Source organism: Cryptomeria japonica, chromosome 1, assembly GCF_030272615.1.
Source record: "Cryptomeria japonica chromosome 1, Sugi_1.0, whole genome shotgun sequence".
Classification (NCBI taxonomy): Eukaryota; Viridiplantae; Streptophyta; class Pinopsida; order Cupressales; family Cupressaceae; genus Cryptomeria; species Cryptomeria japonica.
The window spans coordinates 100,978,024-101,000,355 of record NC_081405.1 but is presented as its reverse complement, the minus strand read 5'-3'; the positions used below and the strand labels follow the sequence as shown (position 1 = coordinate 101,000,355).

Here is a 22,332-nt window from a genome sequence, read left to right as displayed (position 1 = left end):
CGGGTCTGCAAATGTGCTATCATATGATCCCTAAGATCTCCAGTGGCTCCCTCCTCGGTATCCATAGCAGCCTCACCTGTACCACCCTCTCCAGTAGCTCTCTCCCCTCTATCCATCGGGATCTCCCTCTCCATACCCCTACCACCCAGTCTAACTCCTCCCTGTATCAGAGGTCCCTGTGATATCCGTAGTGGCAGTCCACCTCTCCCTCTCCGCTGAATCCGAATCCCCAACCCACCACCTCCTCCATCACCACCTCCTCCACCACCGCCTCCTCCGCCACCTCCTCCTCCGTCTCCACCATCTCCTCTCCCTCCGCCACCTACCCTCGATCCTCGACCTCCTGCCCTCCTCCATCTCCGTCCCCTCTCATCCTCAAAATCGGGCACTGGCTCTGCTGAATCGGATATCCGTAGAATCGGATGCGTCGCCCTATACTACGTGTACTCATCTGATACTCCTGCATCCACAACCCTCGATCATATGTCCCACGGTCTCACCTGCAGCGTCCGAAACTCTGCCAGTGCCTGGTCATACGGCAGCACTGGCCCCCATGCATATCTCTCTCGAATCACCCACGCATACTCCCCTGATCCACTAGGCAGTCCCTGCTGTCGTCCAAACTGCCTCATCACTCTCCCCAATACCTGTCTCTCTACATGATACGAGGTCCTCCCAATGAGGAATCAGGTCATGAATACATAGGGCAGTGCCTCTGCATCATCATCCCAGGGGTCGTACTCCAGGTATGGTTGCCATATGACTGCATCTAGATCATCTAATGCCCGCCGCCACCACTCTAACTTCCCCAGGTGGGGCTGACTCATCATACCGCTATACATAAACATATACGGCTGATCCACTGCGCAGAACCTAAGACTCACTGGTCGAGTCACTAGTAGGTGCTCCCAGACCCAAATATGAAGCAGCGTCACTCCCACTGCTAAGGAACCCCTCCCCCAATAAACCACCTCATGAAGCTCTTGATACAAGTGCGCCAACACGCACGACCCCCAAGCAAATCGGGTCCCCTCAGTAATCATCATCTCGATCACCTACCCCCACCCCATGGCCAAACCATGTGATCGCCTGTCTGGACACAAAAGTCCTCCCACAATGCCTGATTGAACTGCTGGTAGAGGCTCGTATAATGCAGCTATCTCCTCCCACGTAATGGAGCCATCATCAATAAACACATCCTCATCGAAGAACCTTTGTACTACAAGGGTCCCCCAGGATCTGTCATATGTCACCAGCTCCCCCCGAATTGGAATACGTAGGATGCGCCACACATCCTCCAGGGTCACTGTCATCTCCCTCTATGCCAGATGAAAGGTGCATGTCTCGCTATGCCACCGCTCTACTAATGCCGTAATCAATCTGTGATTCATCTGAATCACGTGCATGTGCATCACCTCATATAATCCAGTCGCGACAATACAATCGATCTCCGCCTCTGTCAATCGATCCCGCAACCCTTGTGTTGTCAGATGTCTCTCGCGTAACTGCAACACGCCTAGATCCTCCTACACATCGACATCCATCAATCATCATTAATTGTTTTATTTCAAACTTTCTTAAAGTTTAAACCTAGACTATCAACAGATACTTTGATCAAGTATCTTCAAGTCTCAACAGATAAGCAATCATGGCAACCTAGACTTCAAACAAACATTTATCCTAGAAATAACCTAAGTCTCATCAAGCTGCTATGGTTCGAAACAACTCCCACTTCACATCGCCATCCATCCATCATTGGCATCGAGAGATTTTATTCATACAAACTGGGGCATCTATTTATCCTAAAACAAAAGCGCTACTTTACCAACAAAAGCGTTAGTTTATTAACAATAGCGCTAATCAGCTACCCAATAGCGCTAATCAGCTACCCAATAGCACTCAATCAGCTACCCAATAGCTCTCAAACTCCAAACGCGCTAGAACAACCTCGCAATAGTGCTAATTCAAAGCTATAGCGCTCAATTAAACACTCAATAGCACTTATTAATCAATAGCGCCTAAATTTGCATGCAATGGCGCTAAAACATTTTAATAGCGCTCAAACAATAAGCCAATAGCGCCATTGCGGCACAGTAGTGCTAGTTAATTGGGCAATAGTGCCAAAACCATAATTTCAACGCTATTGCTCTGACTCAACTTGGACTCGGCAAGAAGCGTATCAAAAATGCATAAAAATTCAAATTTCAAATTTGCATACCGCTGGTCCGTAGTCGTCTGGCCGCTAGAACCGACAAACTCGCTCAAATCGGTGCTCTGTAATAGATACCGGCATCCTGACTGCTGCTTGCTCCTCCAAAATGTCACTATCAGAGCTTTGGTTTCACACTGGTCGCGGTCACAAATGATCCTATTTTCACCCCTTTCCCCCCATTTAAACCCTTTGTCGTCACCTTAACTTCCCCCGCCCCCCCCCCCCCCCCGCTCACCGCCGTGGTCCTCGTAAACTTCCCGAGCCTCCCATTTTTCCATTTTACCCCCGATTTCTTCTATTTTTCACCTATTTTCCTAACTTCTTCTCTGCTAACACCCTGCCAATTTTCATTCTTTTTCGAGAGATCGCTCGCTTTTTTTGAAATTTTTTCGGCCCATCTCTTGAGGGGGCATACCACCCATTAAATTAATATTTTATGGGGCATTTCTTTACACCAATTTTTTCTTTCTTTGAAACGACGCGATAAACCGCACCGTGTCAAAGAGGGGCAAATGTAGTCACACAAATCTGTCCAGCTTAATTAAATAAATATTTGTTATTTATTTGATTAAAAATCCACTAGCCAGGAGTTAATTAATTAATATTTAATTAATTCATCTTCAAACATTCTCCTATTAATTAAAGTAAATTATTCAATTTATTTTAATTAATTCATTAAAACCAAGTTCACAAATCAATTAAATAAATAAAATCTATTTATTTAATTAAATCCCCCTATTCCTCTTTTAAATAAATTAAATTAAACATTTATTTAAATCATTATCCCCCCCCACTTGCATTTTCCTACAAATGCAACTTGCACACATTTATTGAAATAAATGAATTTTTCTTTTAATAAAATCCTATTTTCCCTCACCCACCAAATCCACTTGCAAATCTAATCCCCTTCTAGATTCTTCTAACCCCTTCCTAATTAGCCTAACCCATCCCCTAATTATTGTGACATTCCTAAGCAAAATGGAGTCACTTCTCAAAGACTTTAAAAGCCTTTAAAAAACATTTAATGCTTTGTGTGTTCAACAATTTAACCTCCAAAGTCTTCCAAAACCACTAATGGCTCTTACATGACCATTAATGGCTCTTACATAACCATTTATGGTTATTTCAAACTTGTCTCCTCAAACATTTATTGCTTTGACCATGTTTATCACTCTTGCCTTTTGCACAAGAGTTTATCCATTGGATAAAAACTTTATTCTTTGAATAAATTTTTTATTCATTCCACTAACCTTGACCTTAACTCCCAAGGTCATGTCAAGCATTTAATGCTTATTCCCTCTCCTCTCAACTTATCTCACATTGACACTTGTCATCTTGGGATTGGGTTGAAAACCCTCACATGGATTGAATATCATTCAATCATGGCCCTTGTTGAGATTGCTCAATCTCAACCATCAATTGCTCCATTTTCCCTATAAATAGAGCCCATTTCTTCATAATCCAGATCCTGAAAACTTGTATACATTTAATCTATAGGCATTTTAGAGAGCATTTAGCATAGCAAACTAATATCTTGTTATTTTGGTTAAAATCAATCATTTTTAATAGCATCTAGTACTTTAGCTTTTCATTTTACATTTGGAGCAAAATATTCAAATCTCAATCCTCCATAAGCATCCATAGTGCAAAAAGCTGCTGAGAGCTACACTATTTTGGAACTTGGAGAGGAGAGGAACAAAGGAGAAGGAGCCAAGAGCATGTTAGGAGGCATTTGGAGATGCCTCATCATATTTGCTTATTTAGTTAAATATTTTTTCATGTTCTTAGTATCTCTTTTGATATGCCTGTTTAGATTAGCTTTTGGTTAACTAACACTAATGATTTCTTGTGTCTTGTGTTGTTTGTCATTTGCTAACCTTGTCCATTTTGCAGAGCATCACATGGTAATTAGTTTGGAGACATGACTTCCCTTGATATTCATGGTTATGTGGATTAACACTTGGTAGGTGATATTGATAGCAAAAGATCCACCAATGCTTATGTATTTACTTTATTCGGTGGTGCAATTAGTTGGATGAGTAAGTGATAGGCTACGGTTGCTTTGTCCACTACAAAAGGAAAGTATATGGAAGCTACTCATGCTTGTAAAGAAGCCATTTGGCTTAAGAGACTATGTTCAGATGTTGGAATAAAATAAGGTACAATGGTAGTTTATTGTGATAGTTAGAGTGTGATCTACGTAGCTGAGAACTTGACATTTCATGCCCGGACCAAACACATTGATGTTCAGTATCATTTTGTTAGAGATATGGTTGAAGATGACAGGGTGAAGTTGGTTAAGGTAGAAACTTTTATTAATGTTGCACATGCTTTAATTAAGATTGTGAGCATAAAGAAGTTCAGATGGTGTTCGGAGTCTATGGGCCTCACGACCCCTAGCAATTGATTTATTGTGTTGATACTCCCTTTGCTCTTGCAAGGTGTTCGGCAAGTGGGAGAATGTTGGGAAAAATGGTGTCTCAACCTTGCATTTACATGAGGTTATTATTTATAGTAATTTTTTGTTTGAACATGAAATGGTGCAAAATTCTCCTCGAAGCTTCTGGTTGGCTAGATAAGCATTCCGGTAAAGTTTCGTCACAAGATCACAACTAGTTTTGAAGATATGAAAGTTTATGTTTTGAAGGGTTGCGATGAAAGGTTTAAATTTAATTTTGAGGAATTTAGAGGCTCCAAAACACCCTAAAAAGTGGATGTAAATGGCATAGTGGTTTTTGACGCTTCAAATGGTTCGTGAATCGGACATAGTTGACAAGTTATGGCCTCTAGAAGTTTGTACTCCTGAAATAGGAAATATAAAAAATGCATCGAACACATAAATGAGTTGTAAAAGGGAGGGACACGTGTTGATGTGTGTTTTGACACGTCATAGGGCATCTAGATAGGAGATAAGGTCAGCTCCACTTTATTGGGTGGTTTTAGCCCATAGTTTTGTAATATCATTTGACAGTTTCTTGTATTGTATCTCCTATATACGAGGTGCGTGAGATAAAGGTTGTGTGTAAGAGTCTTATGGAGATTGAGTTACCTCTGAGTCTCTGATTAGTGGTACTCATGTGAAGAGATTTATTTGCAAGTATATTGTAATCTATTATTGATTGTTGAATAATATATTGAGCTACTTTTGGAGTGTAGGGTTTTTCTCTGGAAAGGGTTTTCCCCACATAAATCACTATGAAACTGTGTTGTGGTATGCATAATATTTTGTTTATTTTTGTTAAGTTTCTATAACTATTGTAACGATCTATAAAAGTTTTTGCATTACCCTACTCTCAAGGTTAGTGTAGGAAGTTGTTCCACTACTTAACTTCCTTACAAGATTCGGCTAAATTCGGCTAAAGACCCATCAATAGCCATAACAATAACAAAACATAAAAAATCCACCATGTATGAGCCAATCTCCCTATCAAGATCCTTGCACCGTCCGCTGAGCACTCCCGCATGACGAAACCACCTTTCCATCTCGAGTCCTCCCCACCCACATGAAACGCCTGCGCCCATATGCACTTACCACATCGTTCATCACCGCCACCACCATTTCTCGTTGGGCCTCCCAATTCTATATACAATTTTTGATGGTATCCTAGCCAATGAGAGCTTCCACCCTCCTCTCTTGTAATGCCCCGCCACGAAACCCTGAAGGGATTTAAACTAAAACACAAGAAAATAGTGATTTTTAAAAAAAAACTTTAAATAGTATAATGATACATTGAGTTAACATTAAGTTCAGATTACACAACAGAAGACTTAACTAACACCTAAAGGGTTTCCCAACGTGGTTACTTGGTTTACCACTAACTCAACTTACGTTAATTAATCCAATTAAGTTGATTAAACTTAATAACATAATTATACTTAGTCAATGGTTAAATTTATTCAATAGGTTAAAATATAGATAACACGATTAGGTTCATTCATTACAATTTAACCATACATTACATCCACTATTAAATTAAAGCATATGCCATGTATTTAATTTCCATACATACTTTGTTTGCATTATAAGATAAAAAATACATTGCATTTCACTAAACCTACATTCATCATAATCCATATTATTGCATTTAATAACTTCATACATGCATTTAAGATTAATATCATCTAAACTACATTATACATTTTATCTATAATGTCATTCATACATCCAAAATAAATAAAAAACTTGATGAACACATATACCATACAACACCAAATTGATATCGGAGTTCACCCCTAATGGGCTACATCTTCGGGTCTGCTTCAACTGCAAGACCCTTCTAATAAATAATAGGTGCAAAATACATAAGGTTCACATCAATTACATCCTGCCATCAAGGCGTACACAAACAATAATACATATGACCACATGGGGTCCAAGAGATACATGAATGATCCAAGAAGAAGAAAGAGGATCCATTTGAAACATGGTACAAAGTAAATACAAAAGGACAAGTAGAGCACCAATGAAACTAAATCCTCATAATCCATCATAAGTATCCCATGGTCTAACACGAATATCAGGTACTCTCAAAGGCATAAACAACTAGATATGACTCCCAACATAGTGGTCTAAGCGAAAACAACATAAACTACACACAGGTGAACAGAAGGGAAGAGTGTCATCACATAGCTTGGTATGGTTACCCTGATAGGCCTCCATAGGTCCCAACCCCCATCCAATGGGTTATCCTGGCAACCTCTCCCGAACCTCCAACCCCATCCAAGTCTCATGTGGACCCAACACATCCTTTTGTGAAGACAAGGTTGTTGGTTTTCCATTTTAGGCCTTCTCACTGCATCTTGAGTCTATACTAGCACTCATCCCATGTGTGAGACACAATTATCTTACTTAGTGTTTTCTTCTTTCAAACCCCCTAATAATCTTTTAAGTTATCAATTGTTTAGACAAAATTTTGATGGGTTACCTTGCTACCACTTTGGGCGCGACCCCCACTCGAAAGCCACTCTCCCATATGACACTTAACCACAACTCAGACAGACTCCCAAAACCAAGGTATACATAAGAAATAGTACATGGAGTTCAATACGATAGGAAAACCCACTTGGCCAAACAAGTCCTCACATGAGGTGTACTAACTGACGATTCTTTGACTAGAGACATGACCAGTTACAATCAACCACATGACAACATCCAACACTCGCAATTAAGGACTTGCCTTTTTTGAAATCAAATGCGAATACAGAGATTAAACATGCATTTTCATTAATCTATAATGATAATCATTTTTCCATTTCTTTTAAGATACTAATCGATCAAAGTTTCCTAATTCAACTATAATTCAATTTACATCATAAAATAAATATCAATACTTCACAATAAATTTCAACCCAAAATCTCATTTGTATAATTATATATATACTATGTATAAAATATAAATTAAAAACTACAATTGATATTTATTTTTCCAAAATAAATTAATCATTTCCATTCCTCTTTCAAAATCAAATATCTAATCTAATTTATCCAAATCACATATATTTTGAAATATATCAAAATATAAATTTAAAAACTAATATTGATAATTAATTTTCCAAAATGAAATCGAAACAGACAATCTTTTCTTTCATGCAAGACCTCTTGTGAAACACTTACTACTCCTAATTAATACGAAATACATCGTTATCTACAACCTTTCATTGAAATCAAAGTATTAGAAGAAGGCGGAAGAGGAGCTATCAGCTAAATAATACATAATTATGCATGCACATCAAACATGGTTTTCATTTGCACCTTCTTATTCATACTAAGTCAATTATATATATCCAAAAGCAAGTACAAAATTGCATTGTTCAAATAGGTCATTATTTAAGTCTGTATTATGAAACACATTATGAAATCTTTAATGAAAACACATCAACACACTCGTAGCCACTATAACATGATCCCTTTTACACATCTTATTACAAACAAATCAGTTTCACATATCAACTGTATGTACATTATCGCACATGACCTAAAATAAAAATTCATTATGTTACTCCTACAATACACATGGTGAATTCCTTTATGAAAAACATACAATTTCCTCTCAATATCCATCATGATCTTTATAACCCATAGCCTTCTTATTATCTAAATGCACAATAGAATCATTAGGCTCACACAAGGGTTCATGAAGTCACAAACATTCACTGGTAATTAGAAAACATACATGAGTGATAATTACACACATAACAGACATTTTAATTTCTAGAGAGAAAGAGGAGGAAGGATGATATACATTCAACTCACTACATCATATGCACTCAACATCTACCATACAAGTCCTTCAAGTTCACAACACTAAGCCATATCATAATCATAATACAAGCACATTTCATACTTCCAGATTCAAGACAAGCACTGTCCAACCCAATGGGTTAGTCTAAAGAGTACAACAATCAATAAGAGAGGTAAATATGACTCTCTCTGTAATAAGAGTAATCATAGACCAAGATATCTAATAAGAAATCAGAGCACATATAATCACTCAAATGCAGCAATATCAAGAAGGTGAAATCAAGTTGTGAATACCCATGTTACACACAATTAAGGTTTCCAGAAAGAATATGCAAAAAGAACAGAGCACGAGTCCTCAAGATCTTCAAGATCCTATGCCTCAATCACATGCATACAATAGGAGGACAAGCATACAACATAAGGTCTATACACCTCACACCAAATAAGGGTACAAGCTACACTAGAGATCCCAGTGTTTGCAACCTTGGCTCTGATATCAAATGTAATGCCCCACCAAGAAACCCAAGAGGATCACACTAAAACAAGGGAATAAAAGCGGAAATAGTTTTTTATTTTATGGTTTTTTTTTAAAACAAAAAAATCTATATATTAAAGGATTCTGGAAAATTTTTATTTCTCATAATTTTCTCAAAGAAATCTCTGAGTCTTTATATATTCTGTTTTGGGGGAAATTGTCTTAAAGTTAAAAAAATAAAAATAAAAAATAAAATTATTTCCGCTTTTATTCCCTTGCTTTAGTGTGATCCTCTTGGGTTTCTTGGCATGGCATTACATCTCTTCCTTGTCACACTCCGGAGGCCACCGTATAAACGGGATGGCCTCAAACACCACCTTTGCATTCGCATTCTCAACACCTTCGCTCATGTCAAAGCCCTCCCCTGGCACAACCCACTCCAACAGAGAATCCAACCCTTCCAACAATACTTTTCCACAATTGAATTCATAACCCATTTGATGGTGTCAATGGGTTCGCCCAGGTCGAGTCCTCTCGCAATCACCATGTAGACAATGTCCATATTTATTTTATTTTTATGTTTGAGGGAAATAAAGGTGTCCCCTAACAAAATCTCCACTGCATGTATGAACTCGACATTATGAAACAAAAAAAGCCACTTCAGCCTTCAGGTAGTTACCTTCCCATGAAAGACAACCAGAACATGAGAAGTGACCAAAGTAAATTTGGATTCCATCCTTCTCACACCACCTTAAATGCTACTACATTCAACCACATATGTCGCCACCAAGCAATCCTTCCTTTATTTAATGCCACCTCGCACACTTCCTGTCCCATCACCTTAACTCCCCTTCCATGATATTTTCGTACACTTTACATGGCAATGTCATTAATCATTCGGCCATGCAATCTCTTTGAAATCCTCGATATGTATCTCTCCCACTTTAGACAACGATGATGCCCACTTCGACAAGATATTCGCCTCCTTGTTTCCCGTGCATCTAACGTGGCTCAGCGTACATCTTGTTAGGGACTCCATCTCAACTCTGATGGACATAATGTGATTTTGTAGGTGCCACGCCTATATCTCCCCCTGATTATATCATTTAATATAATCAAAGAATCACCCTCCAAGTGGATTGATTCCAGACCAAGTTGTTTCCCCAATCTTATGCCAAAAAGAGCCCCTTCAGCTTCTGCCACATTATTCGTACCATCTTCAATTCGCTTACTTCCCATAGCCACAATGTCACCCATCCAGTCTCTCACCACACATCCAATACCAGATGGTCCCAGATTACCTTTTGAGGCCCTGTCAAAGTTCACTTTAAACTAGCCCTCCCGAGGTTTTATCCATACCACGTCTTTTTGAGAAATAACATCCGAATGAGCTCGGTACTACCCCTTAATAGGCCTATATATTTAAATGTTACGTCCAAATACATTCCATGTTTATCTCTCATGTTTTCACACTTTCTTTGCCATTCATATGCCACATGGTTTTTTATTGAGCTTATGTTTCTCATGTTTACAACTTATGTTATTCACATTTATCTGTTTACGATATTTAAAGGTTTCTAGATAACTATCATAATCATTTCTTATGCTATCATGCTTATACCTACATGTCTCTTATGTTTAAGTGTTTACATGTTAATGATCCTTATTGTGCTTATATCTTACCTCTTACTTATTCTTATGTGATACTTAAATAGTAATATGGCTATCATTATGCAATCATTCATCTTCATTGGGGAACACTTTACTTTTTCTTTATTATATGAACTTTTGTGATCACATCTTGCTTATAGTATTACATGTGTACTATATGATGATATCTTTCACCATGATTTCATGCTTTGTCATGATCATATATTTTTTACTTGTTCGCTTTCTTGCATCTTTTATATACAACTAATTGGAGGGATCATATATGTCACTATCACTCCCTTTGTGAGTTGTGTTTACAATGAGAGACTAATAATCATTCTTGTGTCAAAGGGAGCTTGATCAATTTTTTGATATTATAAAAATCTTTAGTTTAGTTAGAGGCTTTCCATTTTTTACTTAGTTAGAGCTTCATCGTTTTAGCTTAGATGATATCTCTTACCCTTATTTTTATTTTTGCTATTTTCAAAGATTATTTTTCAAGCAAATTATGGTTAGTAGCTATTTTAAAATATATGACATATGCTACTCATTGCACATATTGTTGTTTTGTAGGTTTTGGATAGAGCATTCATTATGAGGAGAATTCAAGAATGATCAACCATATCCATATCATTTTTGAGCATATTCATATCTTAAAGTACATTGCTTGTTTTAATTTGATATGCGTCCCCATGGTAGTTGATAGGTACATCAAAGAGGGTAATATATAATGGTGAAAAATGTATATCCATGCCCTTTTCTCTTATATTTTGGGCCCACTTTGATTAGAGTATCTTTTTGCAATAATAAGTATACAAGTGACATAATCTTGCATAAGTTTGGCTCACGACATTATCATTTCTTGATTCCATCATTACTCACCTCTAGAAACTAGTCTAAATCCCTTGATCCCCCATTCACAACCTTGGATTAAATTGATAGGTGTATAAGTAGCCTAGGTTATTTCCACAATCATAGAGATGAATGTATAATTTTTAAAATTTAACATTCAAATTTAAACCTTGTTGACCTTCTCATTAGTCATTGTGAGCCAAACTAGCTCATAATTGTGTCCTATATTATTGTATTTAAAAGTATTAATTTACTCATTTGAAATCATGCTAAGAACCTAAACAAGATAGATGAATACTAAAGAACATCTATAAGAGAGCATTGCAGTACCATTTACTAAAGTGTACATCAACACACATCATCTGAGGCATCCTTGCATTTTAGCTTACTATCTTTGATCTTGTTTTATGATTGTTGAATTATTTTTTTAGTGGTCCAATGAACAAGAACATGACCCTTATGATCCAACAAATTTCACAAAATTATTTGCAAATATTGTCAATTTCTTAATGTAATTCATACATATAAAAATCAAGATAAATAAATTCTACAAATCAAATTATTTATACGTATACTTATTCATTTCCCACATAGATTAAGTTTACAATTACATATCTAAACCATAACAAAACATAATAAACTTGAAATTAAGATCTAATTAAACTTTAAAATTTAAAACATCTCCAATATCATTTTCCTCTAAACAAATGCCAAAATTAATATATTTAATATTAGCATTTAACTTGAATATCTTTTGCTCTCATTATTTTATTAGCCGAGATATTTTATGTAACTGGTATATTTTCCCATTTTAAAAATTATAATAAAAAAAATCGTGCTCATAAAATGTCATCCATATATTTTTCAGGTGGGAAATTCAGGTGCTTCACTCGTGTTGCTGAAAAGGATGGCAGTGTGCAGGTTATAATGGCATGAAGCGATGCTAACGCCTTCCACCAATTCCAATGGCTCTTCCTCTTTCAATTCCTTCCTTTTCTCTTCTCAGGCCGCTTCACATTTCTGCAACTCCAGCAACGAAATTAACTACCGCAGTTTTCCCTCTCATTTCTCTGTCAATAAGAAAAACTCTTTTAGCCTTCGCGCGCGGGAAATTTGAACAGCACAATAAAAATTGTAGCAAATATATTTATTATGGTTGTGATCACAATTTTGTAGCCAAGACTCGCGCTAATTTTTCCGATGGGACACCCAAACTTACTGAAGAGCAATCTGGTTCTCAACATGAATACGAAGGTGAAAGCGACGTTTCCACCAATTCTTCGATCTCCGACACCCTTTCTCTTGGCATCAAAGAGCCAATTTACGAGGTATTTTTTTTTTCGATCAAATATTTGCCGTGCTTATGTTTTATTATGAACAAGAGAGCTTAAGTCTTTAAAGGATACCTAAATAATCTTACTAAATAATTACTGTACTTTCATTTTTTATATCATTTTGAGGAAGATAGGATAAAGCCTTATATCTTTAAAAAATAAATACCGTGCTTAAAGTAGTAATATTGTCTTCAGTTTTAGTTTTTCTGAATCATCCAGATAACTGTAACGTTTGCAGTTTTAGAAAGTATAAAGCGACAAATCTTGAATATACAATTAAAAAATATTTAGTTTTATTAAATGTTTGAATTTGCAAATTTTTAAATAGTGGTGTAAGGAAATAAAACACTCTCTACATTAATAAAAACAATTAAGGCAATTATATTATTAATTAGACTAGATAAAGAATTTGAGTCTAGATAGGTATCTAAATTTGATAAATTAAACATTGAAACACATAATGGGATTGAAATAAATGTATACTTTGCTATCAAATAGAGGGAGACTCATTCTAACCAAAGATAAATACCTAGAATTTGAGATTGAATTTGGACTTTGAAGGCTTTGACAAATGTGCTTTGTGAAAATTGAAATTGTGAAAACTTACATTTAAGCCATGAGGGCGATCATGATCCTCGAGAGGGCTAGCTTGATCCCTGAATCTTAAAAACCTAAATACTTGTTGAAAAGGATTTGCTTGTTTTTGTTTTTGCAAATAGAAGACTTCATGGTGTTGAGGAATACCATTAGGTCTTGTTATGGCTGTAATGTCCCCTTTTTAGCGCAACATGATATGGGGTGTTGTTAGCCTATTCTGACACGGTCCCGAAGGCTAACAAGGACATTGGTGGGATCCTGAGGTGTTTTGGTCTAGGTTTTTTCAGTTTCAAGCCAATCGGTGCTGCTCTGACAGGGTTTCTAGACACTTACTATTTATAGTAAGTTAGTCTCCAAGCAGTGACTTGAAATTTTTAGTGTTTCCCTGGTTGGCATAATTATCAGTAAAAAATATTTGAAGGCGACAATGATTTAAAGCGATTATCAACAATGTTTTAATATTTAACGATAAAGTGTAAAGTTAAATTAAATATTTAACTTTATCGTTATATTATAAGGTTGGGAATATAAAGTAATGTTTAAAATATTAAAAGTTCCCTTTAATGTGTACATTGTGGGAAATAATATTTTATTCTAAAATGTATTATCCCACTTTTAGGAAATGAAGTGTTTGCATCCAGGAAGAAGATATAAATTGAGGTTGAGAGCTCTCTTTTGGGGTATGCTTGGATGAGATTAATGTTATGCTGTTGGATTTCGTAGAGATCTGATTATTGGGCTTGGAGGACGGAATCCCTCTTTGCTAGCATTCTCTTCGCTGTTGAAAGACACAGTCAGGAGGATTAATGGTGTTTTCATTTAGGAAACACATTGGGCTTCATCTGGTGCTCTCGCATGAAGTTTTTACAGGGGTTTGAAAATGCAGATTTGAAGATAGTGATTTTGCTACAGTACCGCATGAATAGTGTTTTTGTTACAGTAGTGCATGAATAGTGTTTTGCTACAGTACTGCGTGAATAGTGTTTTTGCTACAGTGCCACGTGAATAGTATTTTTGCTACAGTGAGTGTGAATAGTAAAAATGCTACAGTGCCATGAACAGTGCTGCTATAGTGCATGAACAATGTTGGTATGAAGTTTACTTGTTTTTCCTGTTGATTAGAAGTTTGGAAGGCTACCATTACATCTGCAGACCACTACAACATTCAATTCCAGGTTTTTTCTATCATATTTTCATAACTAAGCATTGTAATTGCTGAATACAAACCTGAATAATTGTCGCAGCCCATAAGGCAGTTGAATGTGCACATTTATATTGCAAATCAGTATTTAACAACAAATAAGAAGTTTCGGGTTTTGCATATATTGTTGTATGTTTGTCAAGTGTTTGATAAAATGCCATGTTGATTATTAAGCAATTTAATTGATATCACATAGTAGTTTGCAAGTTTCTTTCAAAATGAAAATAGGGGTGGTCATTACAGTGGTATCAAAGCTATAAGTCCTGCCATCTTGTGGAGGTCTTACAGAGACTTTGGAACAGCCGGATAGAGGGAAAAGTGTTTGACGAAATATCAAAACACTAAAATCAGAAATTAATGAATTAAAAAAACATGCTAAGCATGCATGTTTAAGCATGCAACAGGGGCCTTATAACTTCCGCTATACCAAAGCAAGACAAAATAGAAATTTGAACTCACAGAGTGAGCAGTCTAGTTCATCCGTGTAGGTGGACATAGAATCCAGTCATACAGACATAGAGGAGATATTCTTTGATCAGGACAGTAGTATGGGTGACTGAGATGATAGGAATACCGGTCCAGATCAGGGGGAGGTAATGTTCAGACAGTTACTGGGTACGTTAGAGCAAGGGCAGCGTATGCAGCAGGAGCAGAATAGGCGAATGGACATGATGTTGCAGCTTATGGCTAGACAGATGGGCGTCAATATTTATCCAGGTGATGCCAACAATGGAAACAATAACAATGGGGGAAACGATAACAATAGGGGCAATGATAATAATGGAGGCCGAGACAACAACAATGGCCCTGAGAATAACATTAATGGTAATAATGGACATGGCAACAATGGGAATGAGGCGGATAACTTTAGACACCTTGCACGCCCAGCTCGAACAGCGAGCTCGAGACCTCTTCTACCCACCTTCCCACCTAGGGATCTGGTTCAACCAGTGAACGAACCGCAGATTACTGAGTTACAAGGTCAGTTCAGGAGGGACTGGGAGGCCAGTGGACCCGAGTTTCAGGTAGATATTTCCCTCAGAGATTATATGGACTTGAGGATGAGACATATGCCTAGAGCAAGAGGGAGGAATCAGAATTTTGAGCTGAGAAAGAAAGTTGGAAAACTTTCCTTGCCTTATTATGATGCTTCAGGGAAGATGATCGCACGAGCTTGGGTGCAGAGCATGTTATTGAGCTCTAGGAGGGAGCCAAACCAGTGATGATCACTCCCTATCGTCATCCTAAGAAACATAAAGATGAGATAGAGAAGGCAATTAAGGAGTTGTTGGAAATGGGGCACATCAGGCCTAGCAAAAGCCCCTTTGCTTCATCTGTAGTTCTGGTAAAGAAGAAGGATGGGACAGTGCGCATGTGCATCGATTATAGGGCATTGAATAAGAAAACAATAAAAAACAGATATCCCATTCCTCGGATTGATGAGTTGATTGATGAATTGCATGGAGCATGCTTTTTCACCAAAATAGACTTACGGTCTGGATACCATCAGATCAGGATGAGGGCAGAGGACATTGAGAAAACTGCTTTCCGGTGTCATTATGGTCATTTTGAGTTTCTGGTTATGCCATTTGGGCTAACCAATGCACCTGCTACTTTTCAGAGTTGTATGAATCAGGCATTCCGGGGACAGTTGAGAAGATTCGTCTTGATTTTCTTTGATGACATCTTGATCTTCAGTAGGACTTGGGAAGAGCATCTGCAGCATCTTGAGGAGGTGTTGTTCATTCTAGAGAGGGAGTCATTGTATGCCAAGGAATCGAAACGCGAGTTTGGCATGACCGAGCTTCTCTACCTTGGGCATATCATTAGTACAGATGGTGTTTGGGTTGATCCCGAAAAGATTAGAGCTATAGTAGATTGGCCTACTCCCACGAACCTCACACAGCTTAAGGGGTTCTTTGGTTTATGCGGGTTTTATAGGAGGTTTGTTAAGAGGTTTTCACAGACTGCAGCACCTTTGACAGACCTCACTAAAAAGGGAGCCTTCATATGGACAGAAGCAGCGCAGCGATGTTTTGACCACTTCAAACAAGTGATGTCATCTTGTCCGGTTTTAGCTCTACCAGATTTCATGAAGCCATATGAACTTCAGTGTGATGCTTCGGGTGATGGGATAGGGGCAGTATTGATGCAGGAGAAACATCCCATTGCATTCGAGAGTAGGAAGCTCCGAGGTGTTGAGAGGAGCTATTCTATCTATGACAGGGAGATGTTGGCCATAATGCATGCATTGGCCAAATTCCGATCATACTTAGTAGGTGGACGGTTTGTGATCAAAACTGATCTCAATAGCATAAAATATTTCATGAGCCAGCGTGATCTTAATGACAGGCAGCAAAAATGGATCACTAAATTGCAGGCTTATGATTTTGACATAGAGTTTGTCAAAGGGAAGAAGAATGTGGTGGCCAATGCTTTATCCAGGAGACCGCATGTTTGCGCTCTAGTTGAGATTTCAGGGGATTGGAGAGATCGGATTATAGCAGAGTATGCAGGGGATACTTGGGCTTCTGGGATAGTTGCAGGTACCATACAGGATGATAGGTATATGGTGTTGGATGGGTTGATCAGATTTCAGGATAGGATTTATTTGATTCCTACATCACTGTTCAAGGGGGAAATTTTAAGGGCGTTCCATGATGCGCCTACAGCTGGACATCCTGGGATTTTCAAAACTTACAGGCAGATCCGTGAAAGGTTTACTTGGAGGGGACTTAAGGATGATGTGCAGAGATATGTGAAGGAGTGTGCAGTATGTCAGTAGAATAAGGGAGAGCACACTTTCCCTGCAGGGTTGCTTCAGCCTTTGCCCATTCCAGATAGGAAGTGGGAAAGCATATCCATGGACTTCATCACCGGACTACCTAGAGTACAAGGGCGAGATTGTATATATGTTGTGGTAGACCGCTTGACAAAGTTTGCCCATTTTTTCGCTATACCATCTACTTACACAGCAGCGCAGGTGGCAGACCTCTTTTACAAGGAGATATTCAGATTGCATGGGTTGCCCAGGTTTATAGTGAGTGATCGGGATAACAAATTTTTGAGTGCTTTTTGGCAGGAGCTCTTTCGGTTGTGTGGTACGGAGCTCACACCCAGCACTAGTTATCATCCACAGACGGATGGTCAGACAGAGATTGTGAATAAGTGGGTTGAGGATTATCTGCGAAATTATGTGACTGCACAACAGAGGGCCTGGGTGAGATGGTTACACATGGGGGAATATTGTTACAACACGACATATCATATGTCTATCAGGATGACACCCTTCATGGCACTTTATGGCTATGAGGCGCCGAGCTTTGTTGACATAGTCTTGGGGGATAGCAGAGTACCCAAAGCCCGAGACTCATTGCAGGATAGTCAGGACATCCTGAGGGTGCTCAAGGAGAATATATAGCAGGCACAGAATCAACAAAAGTTGTATGCTGATCAACATAGGGTGGAGCGCAGTTTTGAGGTTGGTGACATGGTGTATTTGAGGTTACAGCCATATAGATAGTCATCGCTCAAGAAGAGCGGAGCAGAGAAGTTGAGACCCCGGTTTTATGGCCCCTATAGAGTCATTCGCAGGGTAGGCGAGGTTGCCTACGAGATAGAGTTCCAGAGGGTAGCCGTGTGCACAATGTGTTCCATGTATCGAGGCTTAAGAAAGCCATTGGTCAGGGTGTGGTGCCTTCAGCAGATTTACCTCCGTTAGACGAGGAAGGGAGACTAGTGCTGATCCCTGCAGCTATTCTGGATGTCAGGGAAAGGACACTGAGGAACAAAATCGTTAAGGAATACTTGGTGAAATGGAGAGACCTGCCAGATGAGGATGCTACATGGGAGAATGAGCAGGTATTGCAACATTCAGGACCGAATTTGCTCGAGGACAAGCAATTTCAAGGGGGGCGGACTGTAATGTCCTCTTTTTAGCGCAACATGATATGGGGTGTCGTTAGCCTATTCTAACACGGTCCCGAAGGCTAACAAGGACATTGGTGGGATCCTGAGGTGTTTTGGCCTAGGTGTTTTCAGTTTCAAGCCAATCGGTGCTGCTCTGACAGGGTTTCTAGACACTTACTATTTATAGTAAGTTAGTCTCCAAGCAGTGACTTGAAATTTTTAGTGTTTCCTTGGTTGGCATAATTATCAGTAAAAAATATTTGAAGGCGACAATGATTTAAAGGGATTATCAACAATGTTTTAATATTTAACGATAAAGTGTAAAGTTAAATTAAATATTTAACTTTATCGTTATATTATAAGGTTGGGAATATAAAGTAATGTTTAAAATATTAAAAGTTCCCTTTAATGTGTACATTGTGGGAAATAATATTTTATTCTAAAATGTATTATCCCACATTTAGGAAATGAAGTGTTTGCATCCAGGAAGAAGATATAAATTGAGGTTGAGAGCTCTCTTTTGGGGTATGCTTGGATGAGATTAATGTTATGCTGTTGGATTTCGTAGAGATCTGATTATTGGGCTTGGAGGACGGAATCCCTCTTTGCTAGCATTCTCTTTGCTGTTGAAAGACACAGTCAGGAGGATTAGTGGTGTTTTCATTCAGGAAACACATTGGGCTTCATCTGGTGCTCTCGCATGAAGTTTTTACAGGGGTTTGAAAGTGCAGATTTGAAGATAGTGATTTTGCTACAGTACCACGTGAATAGTGTTTTTGCTACAGTACTGCGTGAATAGTGTTTTGCTACAATACCACGTGAATAGTGTTTTTGCTACAGTGCCACGTGAATAGTGTTTTTGCTACAATGCCACGTGAATAGTGTTTTGCTACAGTGAGCGTGAATAGTAAAAAATGCTACAGTGCCATGAATAGTGCTGCTATAGTGCATGAACAATGTTGGTATGAAGTTTACTTGTTTTTCCTGCTGATTAGAAGTTTGGAAGGCTACCATTACATCTGCAGACCACTACAACATTCAATTCCAGGTTTTTTCTATCATATTTTCATAACTAAGCATTGTAATTGCTGAATACAAACCTGAATAATTGTCGCAGCCCATAAGGCAGTTGAATGTGCACATTTATATTGCAAATCAGTATTTAACAACAAATAAGAAGTTTCGGGTTTTGCATATATTGTTGTATGTTTGTCAAGTGTTTGATAAAATGCTATGTTGATTATTAAGCAATTTAATTGATATCACATAGTAGTTTGCAAGTTTCTTTCAAAATGAAAATAGGGGTGGTCATTACAATGGCAATAAGGAGTCTTTGAGATTTGCTATAATGTCCCCACTTTGAAATATAATTTAATAAAAAATAATAATAAAATTTAAAATATAAAAGAATAAAAATTAAAAATAAAAATAAAATAGAAAGGAATATAATTAAATTTTGATTAAAGTTAATGAATTGTCAAAAGGCATGAAACGATAAGTTGTGACTCCCCCAAATATGAGGTATAAAAGGGGAAGAGAACTCATTTAAAGGGGGGATAATTTGCGATTCAGAAGTGCAGATGTGATTCAAATAAGAAGTACAGATCTGATTGTGAAAGGTTGTGTCCCTTTCAAAGGGCAGAAATAATGAAGAGTTGCACTCCTTCAAAGGGTGCTAATGGTGAAAGGGTGTGTCTCTTGCCAAAGGGCATACATAATGAAGAGGTGTGACCTCTCCCTCACATTGAGAGATATAAAGGAAAGGAATCAAAAGTATCCAGTGACATCACCATCGATCAGATCAGATCAGAACTGTTATTAAGTTACAAGCAGTAACATCCTTGTTCTTGGTGGTATGCATGGGGATGTGCTTAATATGTATGATTGATTTATGAAGCCTGATAATGTTCTTATGCAGAATTTAATATTAATATTAATATAGACTGCAATATGTATGACAGTCATACTTAATTCTATATACATTCATAATACATTGAAGTTAGTACACTCCTAGCTCATTCCTTAATCACTCGCTATTGCCCCTTAAGAGGATAGGTTGGTTTTGTTAGGGAGAGGCAGAGTAATTCTTCACAAGGTAGGTAAATCCCAAGATGCGGTATGGACAGGTGTTATGGAAACCTTGAGGGAGAAGTCCCAAGATGGGGTATGGACCTATGTTCCTGAAACCTTGAGGGAGCCTACTTATAGATTGGTTTCCAAGCGCCTTATGACAAGTAATTCCCCATCCTCCTTAGGGTTGATGATTAAGAGAGAAGTAAGGAATTGGGGCTTAAGAATAATAACTGTCAAATGTATTATGAATCCTAAATGTTCATTAGTTGCAATAATTGAATCTAAGCATAATAGTTATGTTGAAATATGTTGATCTTCGTAGTAAGAAGTATCATAAACCTTATTTAGTTAAGAGTAACCTAATGCTAATTTGTTATAATTATAATTCTAGGACAAAAATTGGAAGGGGACATTACATTTGCTCAATGGCAATCAAGATCCATTGTTTGACTCAACTTTTTTTGTGATAGAATTGAAAGATGCAACAAGCAACATAAATAGTAGATATATAAGTAGTTGACTAAGTGTAGTAGAATTGAAATGAATGCCTAAGATCTAACTAAATTGGTGGTGTGAGTATGAAAGGTTGAATATAGGGCATTATGAGGAGGATTGGTAGTTGTCTCAATATTGTCTACATGTGCAAGGTTCTTCAAGAAACATCGTTTTCAGATGGCAATTCAAGATTTCCATATAATTGCTTGACTATGGTCCCAGTTGTGAAAAGGCATTCTTTGTACTCTATGATATAGAATATCCTCAGAAATAGAAAGACATATTTGTTCTTAGACCATGCCATTCTTGTTTAACCATGCAGCCATCTATTCGATAACACTTGGCTTAGGAATGTGTCTAAAGAAACAAGGTAATAGGTTTTGCTCATGGCATCGATTCTTGATCCCTTGTTTCTAGGACAAATAGTTCTCTTAATCCCATGTTATAACAGAAGAGCAAACATATCTACTAGAAAGCATGTTGAGATCCCACCTTAGTAGTTAATCAAAGGACCAATCAAAAGGACCCCTAACAAACATGGAGGCACTTTTTACCTAGTGAGAGTTCAATTACTACTTGCCGAAATTTGCAAAGCGGGTTGATTTTGATGTTTTATAGTTGTCAAACAAGGCCAAAATTTTGAAACTATAGATCTGCAGAAAAGAAGTAACAAATAGAGTGCACATTGCAAAGTATGCGAAAAAATTCTGCACATTTAAAAAATTACACTCAAAATGGAGTTTGTATGAGCAAGAACAAATCTTTGGAAGCTTCCAAAACAAGAATTACTCAACAAAACCTTTGAGTAACTATAATTTTTGAAAATCCTTCCACCAACATTAGAAAAATAACCTTACCACTACATAACCACTAAAAAATAGTAAAGTAAAATAATCATGCCAAAAATGGAGTCTGATTGGCTGAGAATGAAGCCTTTGAAGTTGAGCTATTAAATCAAAATGCCAATGCTGAGGGGTAGGGTTTGGGGTCACCAATGGATGAAAAACTGCCAATAGGTACTAAAAAATTGCTTGTAGAAATCCCAAAAGTGCTAGAACAAGGTCAATATTGTGGAAATCGCTTAGAGGTTGTGAAGGTGGCATGACAATTAGGTTTAAATGCTTGATGGATATTTGAAATGGTTGAAAGGGGGAAATATTCTTTGGCTGCTAGTGTTGGTAAAGACAACAACCAACAAGTGTCCTTGGTATGGGGCTGTTGCACATAGGGTATGAAGAATTCTACAGATTTGTCCCCTGCATGTTATGTTCCCTTTTCACAGTTAGTATCATT

At 37.7% G+C, this 22,332-nt stretch overlaps 1 protein-coding gene across 2 annotated transcripts in view; it reads left to right on the top strand.

Moving 5' to 3' along the window:
- Positions 1-12,259: 12,259 nt before the first annotated feature.
- LOC131041883 (magnesium transporter MRS2-A, chloroplastic) overlaps positions 12,260-22,332 on the top strand; it is a 411,268-nt gene continuing 401,195 nt past the window's right edge. Inside the window, exon 1 of one of the 2 annotated variants that reach the window (XM_057975112.2) lies at positions 12,260-12,758. In XM_057975112.2, the coding sequence (XP_057831095.1) occupies positions 12,396-12,758 (363 nt within the window). In that variant the 5' untranslated portion in view covers positions 12,260-12,395. The remainder of the gene's footprint in view (positions 12,759-22,332) is intronic. The other variant, XM_057975111.2, reaches the window with a different exon arrangement.